This window comes from Aquarana catesbeiana, linkage group LG12 (genome assembly GCF_042186555.1).
Source record: "Aquarana catesbeiana isolate 2022-GZ linkage group LG12, ASM4218655v1, whole genome shotgun sequence".
Lineage (NCBI taxonomy): Eukaryota > Metazoa > Chordata > Amphibia > Anura > Ranidae > Aquarana > Aquarana catesbeiana.
In genome coordinates, this window is record NC_133335.1 from 109,355,256 (window position 1) to 109,369,165 (window position 13,910).

Sequence of the window (13,910 nt, forward strand, 5' to 3'; positions counted from 1 at the left end):
CATGCAAATCACAAAGCATTATAAAGAGGGATTGAGGCAAGCACTATTCACGCTCCAGATGACGTCAGAGTGACGAAACACGTAGGGTGGAGTCACCATACGTCCTTGCATCATTTCCGGCTACAGGCGCTGGTGTCAGTAACAAATGCTTATGTTATTTCTACTGAATGTGAGTACCTTTCCACGTGTTTGTTTAACTATTGGTACAGTATTACGCTATTGGGCTCCCTCTCTCTTTCCATGATGTTCAACATATGATGGAATTTCCTAATTACCAACAATAAGGATGATTCTAAACCCTATATTGTTACACAGTGGCACATAATGTGGACGTCTTAGACCCCAGGAGGGGGAGAAGGATCTGGTGAGTGCAGCCGTAATCTGACCCCAAATTACACTTTTTGGGGACTAGTGACATTATAACATTGATCAGTGCTATAAAAATGCACTGACCAATGTATAAATGACACTGGCAGGGAAGGGGTTAACACTAGGGGGCGATCAAAGGCTTAAGTGTGTTCCCTGGGCGTGTTCTAACTGTAAGGGGGGATAGGCTGCCAGGGACATGATCTCTGTCAGAGACAGAGATCGCTGTTCCCGATCAGTGGAAACAGAAGATCTCTGACATGTCATCTGGCAGAACGGGGATCCGCCTTGTTTACACTGGCAGATCCCTGTTCTGCCTCTGTAGACAGCGATCACGGATCGCCGGCAGATATTGAGTTTGCCCAACCCGTGGGCACGCTCCCTCAGCACGCAGCGGGCGCCCGCTCTCTCCCATGCACGGACCACCATACAGCTACAGCGGTTCGCGCAGGAGAGCCGATCTGCCGCAATATAATGACTGCGGATGGTTGGCAAGCGGTTAGAGCTGAACTCCTTTCCTGTACTGAAATTCCTTACTCTGATTTCACTGCACACTGTGATCTTCTCAAAGTGTATTTTAGGAACTGCAGCAAGTCCGATGCAGCCCGCCTCATTTCCGGCCATGAGGATATCCAGCATCATATGGCCTATTTCTCCTAAGGCTTAGTGTGCTCGCTTGCCATATTTATTCATTGGATTTCAGCTTTACTTTTAATCACTGAGGCTTAGCATTCTATGTGACAGTTATCCAGAGCAGTCTGCATACAAATTTAACTTGCCGAGGAACACCTATTTTTATATAAAAAATTAAAGTAGGAACTAACTTTTAACTCCCCCCCCCCCCCAACTTCCGCTGCACTTATATGGTCCCATGCCACTCTCCTAATGTCCCATTTAGTTGCTATACCAGGCCTCACACTCAGAATCTTTACATTTTCAAAAATTGGGAAGGGATTCAAAACTAGGAAAAATATTTGTGGGGTGGGGTTGGTGCAGTGGTCAGGGAAGAGGCAGAGGGGTGGGAACCCACACACCATGAAGATCCCATCCCGTCTGCCCCAGATACCTCATCCAGTGTTTGTTGTCAGTTCATTAAAGGTCTGGTAGGAAGGGGTAGTAGCAAAGTATATACAGGAAGCCCAGGTGGTCCTGAAATTTCACTGGTGAAATTTCACTGGTGTTTTTACACTACATACAATAGTTAGTCTGGTTGAAAAATGACACAAGTCCATCTAGTTTAACCAATAAAAGAAAAAAGAAAAAAAATCATACAATCCTATATACACAATCCTAAACCCACAGATGATCCAGAGGAAGGCAAAAACCCCAGGAAAGCATGATCCCATTTGCTCCAGCAGGGGAAAAAATTCCTGCCTGATCCCCCGAGAAGCAATCGGATATTCCCTGGATCAACTTTATCTATAAATGTTAGCATACAGTTATATTATGTACATTTAGGAAAGAATCCAGGCCTTTTTTAAAGCAATCTACTGAGCTGGACTATTCCATATTTTCACAGCTCTTATTGTAAAGAAACCTTCCCACATTTGGACAATAAATCTCTTTTCCTCTAGAGTAAAAAGTGCCCCCTTGTCCACTATGATGACCTTAAAGTGAATAACTCAACACCAAGTTTATTATATGAGTTGATCATATCCCCCCTAATCTCCTCTTCTCAAGAGAATAAGTTCAGTTCCTCTAATCTTTCCTCATAGCTCAGCTCCTCCATGCCTGTGATCAGTTTAGTTGACCTTCTCTGCACTTTCTCCAATTCCCCGATATCCTTTTTGTGAACTGGTGCCCAAAACTGAACTGCATATTCCAGCTGAAGAAAGCAGTTAGATCTTCCATCAACACAATGGGGGTTATTTACTAAAGGCAAATCCACTTTGCACTACAAGTGCACTTGGAAGTGTAGTCGCTGTAGATCTGAGGGGGACATGCAAGGAAAAAAAAAAAAAAAAAAAAAAACAGCATTTTAGCTTGCACATGATTGGATGAAAAAATCAGCAGAGCTTCCTCTCATTTCAGAGCTTCCCCTCAGATCGAAAGCGACTGCAATTACAAGTGCACTTTCAAGTGTACTTGCAGTGCACTTGTAGTGCAGAGTGGATTTGCCTTTAGATCCCTTTCACACTGGGGCGCTTTGCAGGCACTACAGCGCTAAATATAGCTCCTGCAAAGCGCCCTGAAAGAGCTTTCACAGTGGAGCGGTGCGCTGGCAAGACGCTAAAAAAAGTCCTGCTAGCAGCATCTTTGGAGCGGTGAAGGAGCGATGTGTATACCGCTCCTCCACTGCTCCTGCCCTTTGAAATCAATGGGCAGCGCGGCTACACCACCAGCAAAGCGCTGCTGCAGCAAAGCGCTACTGCAGCAGCACTTTGCGGGTGGTTTTAACCCTTTCTTGGCTGGTTTTAACCGTTTCTCGGCCACTAGCGGGGGGTAAAAGCGCCCCGCTAGTGGCCGAATAGCACTGCAAAATTGATGGTAAAGCGCCACTAAAAATACCACCGACGCACCCACCGGCCCCAGTGTGAAAGGGGCCTTAGTAAATCAACTCCACTGTTCTTTATGTTAGCAAACCAAAGGGATACAATAGAAGGGCTCACACTTTTTGGCTTTACATAGTAATTTAGTGCTTTCAGTGGATTTACAGTATATGGTTATATACCATTCCAGGCTCAATGTGAAAAGCACTCACAATAGTACTAGCTGCTGATTATTATAAATCCAGAAAGCATTAGATAATACAAGATATGGCATAATCGATAATTCATAAGAAATCTCTTACTTGGTGTATTGAGGAGCCTGGACCTGTAGCAGGATAATTCTATCATCTGCTCACAGTATTCTGATCCATTAGCCAATGCAGACACCTCTCCCCAAGAAGCATTCCAGTAATGCACCTCTCCTAAGAACGGCTGGTCTGGACTGGAGCCAACAACTTTAGTGCGATAGTAACGGTCGTGTTGTATCATGGTCCAAGCTCTTTCCTCTAATATGCAAAAAACACAGCTACAGTCAGATATTTATATTATTCTTTAAAAAACTTAGAAACTGGTTCTAAAATGTTAACATCGGGCTTATTGTAATTACTGCAGTGATTATAAGCAATATCTGATCAGTATACCAAGTCACAGCCTAAGTAGAAAAGCTTGTTATCTGCTAGCAGGCTGCAGAGAAGTACCCTTGCTCTCTGTGTGGAATCAGATTTCTCTCTGCAGCTGTCCAGTGCACCCCTCTGCTGAGTCAGACCTGCCACCAGCAAAGCTCATGTTCCCTGCTAATTGCAGAGTTCTAGCTCTGTTGGGTGCTGTTCCAGTCACATGATGGGTTAGTGAGGGAGCAACTTTACTCTTTAACCCCTTTCTGCCTGGCATAGGCTGGCTAACTGAGGCACTGTGGGCACAAGAAATTCTGCTGGGCTCTATTACAGTGGCACCCCTGGGAGGCCCCCATCTGGTCTAACCAGCACCACCAGTAAGTAGCCAGTTGTTTACCTTCCTCAGGTCTTAAAGTAATAGCGGTCTCACCCAGCACAAGTTTTCTTTCAAGAAGACATTTCCATTTGGGGTTAGGAGAAGGAAGTGTCCACACAACGATAGCCTTTTAACTCTTTACTGAAACGCAGTTGATTACATATTTACATAATTTCAGTCACCACCATAATGATGGCGCATTCCTTAGTTGTAAACAGAAAACACAAGAGATGACAGTCAAGTTGAGGGGTAGCCCATGCTTTAGCAATCCTACATCCCAAGCCAAAGGATGTGAGTAGTTTTCTTCCTTGTCCCCCTTCAAAGAGGAAGCTTTAGGAAGCTAAAGCCTTGAAGATTACATCTTTGTATGCCTTGGCCCTTGCAAAGACTTCATGACCAACACCTCCCACGTGGACTTCTGCCAGACTTATTTATACATACTCATCCTACAAAACATGGTCCACATTGGCAGGGTCAAGGCTGGCACTTCCTGCTGTGTACTGCACACCTAGCTTACAACTCTGGGGACCCCTCTAGCAGCTACCTAGGCACATGCACTGCCTACTCTTTACTATCTGTTCCCCAATATAATTACGAAAACATGTACTGGACAGTTTGGGAACTATACCCCAGGCACCTCTGTGTTGCTACCCTACAGCTCGGTAGAGAGACCAGTGCTTTCACACAGAGAGCAGGGGTCCTTCTCTAGAGTATACTGGCAGGGTACAAGCTTGTCTACTCAGACTGTGGTATTTTTCTGAAGAAATTAAATTGTTCTTTGGATTTCTTCTCCTTGCTCTACCAGCAAATGGAGTGCTAGAGGAGCAAAGGCCAACATTAAAGTAAACCAAAGTTGCTTTGCTCTGCATGGGCAAATTTGAGGCTACCTTTAAATCTAAACTCCAGGCACACAGCTAAATAAACTGATGCAAAACATATAAGGGGGCCATTTTACTTGTCAAATGATGTTTTTATCTGTCTATCCAGTCCTGAGATTTACACAGTTCTATCACATAACACAGCCATGTCTCACAGGGAAGGAGAACTGATTTTTCTCTGCCTCTGTTCATTAACGCTTATGCCATGTTGTACACTAGGAGAGTCATCCACTAAAAGTGAATTTCGGGAAAGTTCCATTGCAATCCTGTAGCCACTAGTTAGGTAATCTGTGAGAGGGGGTGACACTTATAGAAGGCTGTTGGAACACAAGGCACAGGTCCCCAATGGAATGAACCAGTGCTGAGACATCAGTCTTTTTCACTGTGCCTTGTTTGTCTTTATCCTTTTTTGAATGTTTTATATCTTTTTAACTTAATCAGATATATTGTAACAATCTGTGTTACTGTGTATATGTATACTACCTGCGATTCAGTGTCTATATGCGGGAATGATTTTAATCTCCCACACCTGTGATTCCGATTTCTGATTGGTGGGGACGTTTTTAAATTGGATCTGTTGGCAACATCCTAGTGCTATGATTAGGGCCCACATAGGGCAGAAACACGTAGACATGGAGGTCATTATGTATTGTTTTATCTGTTCCAATAAAGTATCACATTTAACTCCAGAAGCGGGCACCGACATTGTGTGTCTTCATTGAAGATTTGGCCGACAGGAGCCCCCGTGCATTACCACTTACACTCTAAGCAGGCTGTTCGGTTTAAGTGAAAGGTTTGTGTTTTCCTTGTAATGAGTCAGCTATTATGTCATTACATAAGTGTGTGCAGCCTATTGCATTAGGGTGTGCACCCCAAAGCTCAAACACACATTCCTTGCTCTGCAGCCTCACCTGTACAGGGCAGTAACTAAATGGGAAGTGCTCTGTGCTGAATGGCTTCCTATTCATTCACAAACTGAAGCACAGTAAACACAGTTTCTATGCTTCAGTTATGAATGGACACAGTGAGCGAGTGTGTTCACTGTGTTCATTTAGAAAAGGAAGGAACCAGTAAATTACATATTTACTAGCTCCTTCCCCCGCTCTCCATCCTAAAACATCCCCCGTACCTGGAGGGAGAGGAGAGGAGAGGAGAGGAGGGAAGCGAGCAGCACTGCGGGGCGAGGGGGCCAACAAGGGGGAGGGAGCCCGGGCAGTAGGGGGAATTGGCACCGCACATAGTGATTAGGATGTGCCCAGGCACACACCTGGCACACCCCCTGCGCACACTTATGTGTCATTGGTATATAGTTTATAAGTTTAAAAAAAAGGTACGGGTACATTCTGTTCAACATTTTCTGATCTTTATTCTCTAGCAAGTCCTATAACCCTGCATTTTCTGCTTTCTGAGGAAGACATCTAAATGTTTTTTGAAGTTGTTGACACTCTCAGCTAGTACCATTTTCTGGGGATTCGCATTTTTACTGTCCTAACTATAAAGAATGCTTTCCGTATTCTAGGGTTAAACCTCCTTTATTCCCAACCTCAAATTGGGGCTGTGTGTCCTATTCATGGACCTTAAAGTAAACAGTTTATTACAGTTATTGGAGTCACCATTGATATACACTATATTACCAAAAATATTGGGACACGCCTCTACACGCACATGAACTTTAACGGCATTCCAGTCCTATTCTGTAGGGTTCAATATTGAGTTGGCCTACCCTTTGCAGCTATAACAGCTTCAACTTTTCTGGGAAGGCTGTAAACAAGGTTTAGGAGTGTGTCTATGGGAATGTTTGACGATTCTTCCAGAAGCGCATTTGTGAGGTCAGGCACTGATGTGGACAAGAAGGCCTGGCATGCAGGCTCCACTCTAATTCATCCCAAAGGTGTTCTATCAGGCTGAGGCTAGGACTCTGTGCAGGCCAATGAAGTTCCTCCACCCCAAAATCGATCATCCATGTCTTTATGGACCTTGCTTTGTGCACTGGTCCAAATCATTTGGTGGAGGGGGGGTTATGGTGTTGGGTTGTTTTTTAAGGGTTGGGCTTGGCCCCTTAGTTCCAGTGAAGGGAACTCTTAAATGGGTTGTAAACCCTTGTGTTTTTTCATCTTAATGCATCCTATGCATACCCTCTCTGGCCGGGGTCTTGGCTCTTGATTGGATTTGATTGCTGTCAATCAAATCCAATGACGCGGGCATCGAGGGGGCGGGCCGAGTCCAGCATTCTGGGTCTATGGACGCAAAAGCTGGATTCGGGAGCACGCGCACATGGGTACCCCCAAGGAGAGCGCTTCTCTTAGGTGGTTCCCCGTAGCGGGGAGTGGCTAGAAGCGCCGCCGGGGGACCCCAGAAGAGGAGGATTGGGGCCCCTCTGTGCAAAACGAACTGCACAGTGGAGGTAAGTATGACATGTTTGTTATTTTTTTTTTTTTAAACACAAGGGTTTAGTAAACCTTTAAGGCATCAGAATACCAAGACACTGAACAATTTCATGCTCCCAACTTCGTGGGAACATTTTGGGGATGGCTCCTTCCTGGTCCAACATGACTGCGCATCAGTGCACAAAGCAAGGTCCATAAATACATGGATGAGCGAGTTTGGGGTGGAGGAACTTGACTGGCCTGACCTCAACCCGATAGAACACCTTTTGGCATGAATTCGAGCATAGATTGTGAGTCAGGCCTTCTAGTCCACATCAGTGCCTAACCTCACAAATGCGCTTCTGGAAGAATGGTCAAACATTCCCATAGACACACTCCTAAACCTTGTGGACAGCCTTCCCAGAAGGGTTGAAGCTGTTATAGCTGCAAAGGGTGGGCCAGCGCAATATTGAACCCTAAGGACTAAGACTGGGAGGCCACTAAAGTTCATGTTCGTGGGAAGGAAAGGGGTCCCAATACGTTTGGTAATATAGTGTATCTTGTTCAAGGTAATCCTATCCCACCTCAACCCCTTCCCACCGACGTAAAGCAAATATGCAGCCATCGGATTCAAGGGGATGTACCGGGGTGATGCCTGCAGTGGCAGACATTACCCCGGTACCGTTTTTTAGAGCTGACGGTCAGGTTTCTCGGCTGTTATTACAAGCAGCAGGAGGGGGCGTCCCCCCTTCTGCCGCCTTCTGCAGGTCGCCCGGGCTCTCCCATCCCACCATTTCCGCTGGCTGGCCAGAGACCCAAACAAAGCCGGAATCTGCGTTGATCAGGTCTTGGATCCAGTAACCCGGAAGCAATGTCATGACATCACTTCCAGTTTACTGAAGACATAAAGGCTCCAGATTTAAAAAGATGACAGTAATCAAGACAGCCAAACTTGCCATTTTGAATGCCTTTAAGTGCAAAGGAGGGATTTCGGGTCTTAAAGACGCCAGATCCCTCCATATAGAGTACCTGTCACTGCCTATTACTGTAACAAGGGTTGTTTACATTCCTTGTGACAGCAATAAAGGTAATCAAAAATAAAAATGTAAAGGGTCAGCGTAAAAATAAAAAAACAAATCCCTCTGTGCTCACGCGTAGAAGAGAACGCAGAAGTAAGTCGCGCCCACAAATGTAAACAGTGTTCAAACCACACGTGAGGTATTTCCACGATCGTTAGAGTAAGAGCAATAATTCTAGTGCAAGACCTCCTCTGTAACTCTAAAAAGGTAACCTGTACAAATTTTTAAAGCGTCGCCTATGGAGATTTTTAAGTACCGTAGTTTGTCGCCATTCCATGAGTGTGTGCAATTTTAAAGTATGACATGTTCGGTATCTATTTACTCGGCATAACATCATCTTTGACATTATTGAATTTGAAAGACCGATGCGCAAATACAGTGTGACATAGAATATTGCAATGATCGCCATTTTATTCTCTAGGGTCTCTGCTGTAAAATATATATATATATATATATATATGTGTGTGTGTGTGTGTGTGTGTGTGTGTGTGTGTGTGTGTATGTGTGTATATATATATATATATATATATATATATTGTTTGTTTGGGGTTCTAAGCAATTTCCTAGCAACAGATTTTAACTTGTAAGCAACAAGTGTCAGAAAAAGGCTTAGGCATGAATGGGTTAAACAACTCTTTTCCAAAATGAATAAGTGTAATCTATGCAATCAATCCGCATAGCTGAGGTCCTCCATCCCACTTAATAATTTTGTTACCCTTTGCTGAACTATTTCTAATTCAAAAATGTATTTCCTGAGGACCAAAACCGAACTGTATATTCAAAATGAGACTAAACCAGTGTTTTTTATAGCAGCATGTGAGGCAAACTGGATTGTTGCTCTGTGTGGTCATCCATCACTCGCTGCCTCTGGAGCCGAAGCAGAGCTCAGTAGATGTAAGTGTGCTCTTTATAATAAAATTATGCTTTTATGACATTCTAACTCCTGCGCCCTGCTGTTGTTTCTTTTGCATATGTCATGATAATCTTTGGCTGATTTCATGCCCCTCTTTCACCTCTTTATGGACTCCATGGACTTATATTATTGGTCTTTTCTTGTGCATAGTATTGCTTCTTTTTGTAAAAGGGTAGAATTATTGATTCATCTTCGGAACATATGCCCTTTGTAATGCATGCTAGCTTTGTTAGCTGTAGCTTGACATTGGATGCTATTGCTAAGTCGGTGATCTACAAACACCCCAGATCCTTTTTCCATTACTGATTGTACTAGGGGAGCCCCTCCTAATATGTATTTTGCATGTGTATTTTTAGCACCCAAGTGCATAACTTTATATTTCTCAATATAGAACCTCATCTGCCATGTAGCTTCCCAACCCCCTATTTTTATCAAGGTCTTCCTGTAAATTTGCTATGTCCTATGCCAAAAATATTTCCCAGCATAATTGGGTATCATCAGCAAAAACTGAAACTGAGTTCCTAGTTAAAACCACTATATCATTGTTGCAGGATAAATGGAGACAGTATCATAATTACCGTACATGATTATTAGCCATCTATCCATTTAAAGGCTGATGCTATGAACACAAGTCATGTGATATATTTGATCTTTTTCATGTAAGCAGTAACATCATTGTTGTTCAGCTGGCAATTGAGTAAATGTCTAAAGAGTTGCAGGTTTGTAGTCTATTTTACTATGTCCAAAACAGCTAGTAATAATAGACAAGATTACAGTACCAGAAATGTCACAGTAGACATAGAAAGGCTTTAAAGGTCCACTGCCATCTGGGTCCACAGTATAATTGCCAGAGTATTTTCCACTAATTCTGTAGGCGTCACAGTTTTCCTTGAAAAGAGCTTAATAAAGAAAATCAGAAGAAGATTAGAATGATGGGGATTTCCGTATTGTATAAACAATCAGGTTTGCAATAAATGTAACATTCTGCTTTACTCGGTTTACCTGTTTAGAGCACACATCATTTACACTTTTTGAGATAAGTGAAAAAGCCCCAGCATTATTCTGTTATTTGCAGCTCCTTAACAGACTTGGAGACATGGTATAAAAACACTCCACCAATAAAATTTATACACAAAGCAGACTCCACTTTTGTTAAAAAAAAAACAAAACAATCCCCTCCTACCAGTTTCTGCACTGAAGAAAAAAAATGTTTATTTTGCTATGTCCTGTGCAGACTTAGGCTAGGTTCACACTGCTGCAGTGCGAATTTAGCGCGATTTTGATCCGATTGCGTTGCAAATTTGCATTGCGAATTCTTTGTGTGTTCTTGCGATTCTACTGCAAATTTTGCAATCTATGGAGCTGAATTCGCATTGCACACGGATCAAACTCGGACAGGACCCTTTTTTTACGCAGGTTAAATTCGCAACGCATTGATGTGAACAGCACTCATGGAAAACAATGTTATTAAAATGACTTGCGAATTTGAGCGATCGCAGCGGCTCAAATTCGCAATAAAATTCGCAGCAGTGTGAACCTAGCCTAAATCTGAATAGGTGGGTCTAGTTTGTTATCACCTGGTACATTCTGTGTTCTTATAAAGGGCGCAATAGACAAATATGTAAAATGAATATTAGTGCACAATGTTAAAAATAATAAAGTGCATAAAAGATTAATATATCTGAAATGTCCATGACAAACACTGTGATCAAATCTTCTTATGTATGCTCCAACACCATGCTTCTAAAGTGCAGTGTGCTCCAGAAATCTCATATAAAAAGTGCTTCACCCGAAGTGATAAAAAAATGCGCTCACCAGATAGCCTCGGCCACCAGATGACCATAAAGCATGTATTTATAGAAAACTCCTTGTTTCATTAATTTAGCTCCTTCAGGAATCCCATCACAATCCAATCATCCATGTGCAGGAGAAACTGGATCCCAATTCAATATGCAGCCAGCAGGGGGAGAGCTAAAGCCAAACAAGCCCATAGACTTCTATGAAGAGCACCGAGAATCCTGGGAGCTGTATTTGGGAGTCTGAGACAGCAGCCATATAGTTGGGCGAAAAGACTCCTTACACTACAGATCCAAATAGGCACTGTGTCGTAGCAGGCGTGGAGAGATGATGTTTATTAAACTGTCTGGGAAAGTTCTTCCTCTGGGCACTGAGGGAGTTAGAGAGAGAGCACCTCTGTCTGAATATTTGCCTGCTGGCGAGAGACCATACCAGCAGGGAGATTTGAGTCTGAGACTGGGAGTGAGGACAGTTACATTACAATTTGGTAGGAGAGGAATATGACCTGCACATTAAAGCTTATCTAAGAGGGAGGATCAATTGATACATGTGGGAGATGAGTTGATGGAGAAATTAAAAGACAGTGTATTAGTTAGAAGCAGGATAGGCTTCTTTAAAGAGAAGGGTTTTCAGGGATCATCTAAAGATGGATAGATTAGGAGACAGTCAGACAGATTGGGGTAGGAGGTTCCAAAGGATGGGAGAAGCTCGGGAGAAATCCTGGAGTTGAGCATGGGAGAAGGTGACAAGGGAGCTAGAGAGCGGCTTGGTTGATATTATGAGACCAGGCTAGTAATGTTCTGTAGCCGGGGGCAGAGTTGTGGTTGGCGTGGAATCCAGTGGAGGGATTGGCAGAGAGGGGTGGAGGACACTGAAGGTAGATAAGTCTTGCAGCAGCATTCATGATGGACTGAAGGGGGGATAGCCTATGTAAAAGTAATCCAATGAGGAGGGAGTTGCAGTAGGCGAGTGATAACCAGGGAGTGAATTAGAAGCTTAGTGGTGTCATTGGTTAAAAAAGGGGGTTTTCTGGAGATGTTGAGGAGGTTGAGTTGGCATGATTTGGACAGGGATTGGATGTAGGCCTAAAGGACAGTTTAGAGCCAAGGGTTACCCCTAGCACCCTGGCATGTGGGGACGGACTAAAAGTTGTGCCATTGATCTTGACAGAGAAGTCAGGGAAAGGGGCACGTGGGGGAGTAAATATTATGAGCGCGGTTTTAGATTGAGTTTGAGGAAGTGGTGTGACATCCAGTCAGATATGTCTGTTCGTAAATCAGTGATGCGTGAGGAAACTGATGGGGTGAGCTGAGGGGTAGAGAGATAGATTTAGGTATCATCAGCATAGAAATTGTAGTGGAAGCCATGGGAGGCTATCAGCGGTGGATTAAATTTTCCTACCGCTCAATGCTTCACATTGGGTGACCTTGCTACTGTTTATGTTGATCTGAACACCAAATGTCATCTTATGCCTATTCTTTACTGTTAATAACTTTGTATGCTAAATTGTGTTGTTACCATTATTAATCTATTTTATGCTTACCTAGTTACAAACCATATTGGGTTGCAATATATTAGGCTTGGCTGGTTTGGTGCCTGTTTTTTTGATATAGCACTACTACTTAGTGCTTAGTATTACTTTCAGTGATTTCCTGTAGTATTGTGTGTTTGTACACTCAACCTGGTGTGTCAGAGGGGCTCAGGTTTTTTGGAAAAGGTTGAGGCAAAGAACAGAGGACCCATCCTAATCAGCGGCTCCAACAGGAGTAGCGCTACATATGTATAGCCTACTTTTAAAAAAGTGTATATGTAGCCAACAGGAAGTAAGAAGAAATTTCACTTTTTAATGTGGAACTGAGCACTATTTAAATAATTTGTATTTATTCAAAGCAAAATCACCCATCTATCCATGTATGCATGCTTTATTTTGTTAGGAAATCACTTTGAAAAACACCTCCCTAGTACTTCTAGCTGTAGTTATCTTGAGTATGGGCAGATGATTCATGCAGCATTTATTTCCTGGAATCTATCTGCCTTAAACTCAGGCATATGGACAGGAGTGTGTGCTTAGCTGAGAAAACCCCTCCTCCAGATGAAAGAAAAAAAAATGCCCATGAAGACTCCTGGAATGTATGACATAATTTTGGGCTAGGCCAGAAACCAAAATAAACTGCAGAGATGTGAAAAAAATGTTAAAACAAGTAAATATAATATAATATATACCATACATGTAAAGCGCAGTCCCTTTAAAAAAATAATTATACCACCAACCCTTAAAAATCACAAACAAACATCCATGACCTAATTATCACAAACAGAAAAATACCCACAAACCTATATCTATAGAGATTTATATAGCATAAAGTAAAGCGCTGTTCCTTTAAGTGAAAAAAACAGATTCATTCTACCACCAACCCTTTGAAAATCACAAACAATGAAACATCCATGATATAATCATCACAAATGATATTAAGAATAAATTCAATCAAGTTCCATGTCTGACCACATGGCAAGATGTTTGGCTATTGGCTAAAAATTTTCTATTCGCTACCACCACCAGATAGCCAAATATCTTGCCATCTGGCAAGATGTTTGGCTATCTGGTGGTGGTAGCGAATAGAATTTTTTTTTAAGAAGATATATTTCCTTGGAGTGTGATGCATAATGCACAGAATGTGTTGGAACTTTAAATATCATGAATATTTAATTGTTTGTGATTTTCAAAGGGTTGTGGTATAATTAATATTGTTTTTTGCATTTAAATGACAGCGCTTTACATGTATGTTATATAATCTGTATAGATATCTGTTTGTGGATATCTTTCTGTGAGCAGTTGCTCCAATTGGGAAACATATTTTTTTGATTTTTCAAATTGTCTCATCAGTCCACTTGGTTTAGTAACGCCGGTCATACACGGTTCGAATAACTGGCCGAGATTCGAACCATTAGTGGGCAGGCTGAATGTACGAAGTTGATCGATCGATCAACTTGGGTACAACCAGCCTACCGGATTTACCTACAATTATCACAAG

General features: G+C 42.6%; 1 protein-coding gene across 2 annotated transcripts in view; it reads right to left on the bottom strand.

The window, feature by feature from the left end:
* CNTNAP1 (contactin associated protein 1) overlaps window positions 1-13,910 on the bottom strand; it is a 668,106-nt gene that overhangs the window by 305,824 nt on the left and 348,372 nt on the right. The window contains exons 12-13 of one of the 2 annotated variants that reach the window (XM_073608279.1): window positions 9,861-9,980; window positions 3,158-3,361 (exon numbers count right to left, since the gene is read on the bottom strand). In XM_073608279.1, coding sequence (XP_073464380.1) covers window positions 3,158-3,361; window positions 9,861-9,980 — 324 coding nt within the window. The remainder of the gene's footprint in view (window positions 1-3,157; window positions 3,362-9,860; window positions 9,981-13,910) is intronic. The other variant, XM_073608280.1, reaches the window with a different exon arrangement.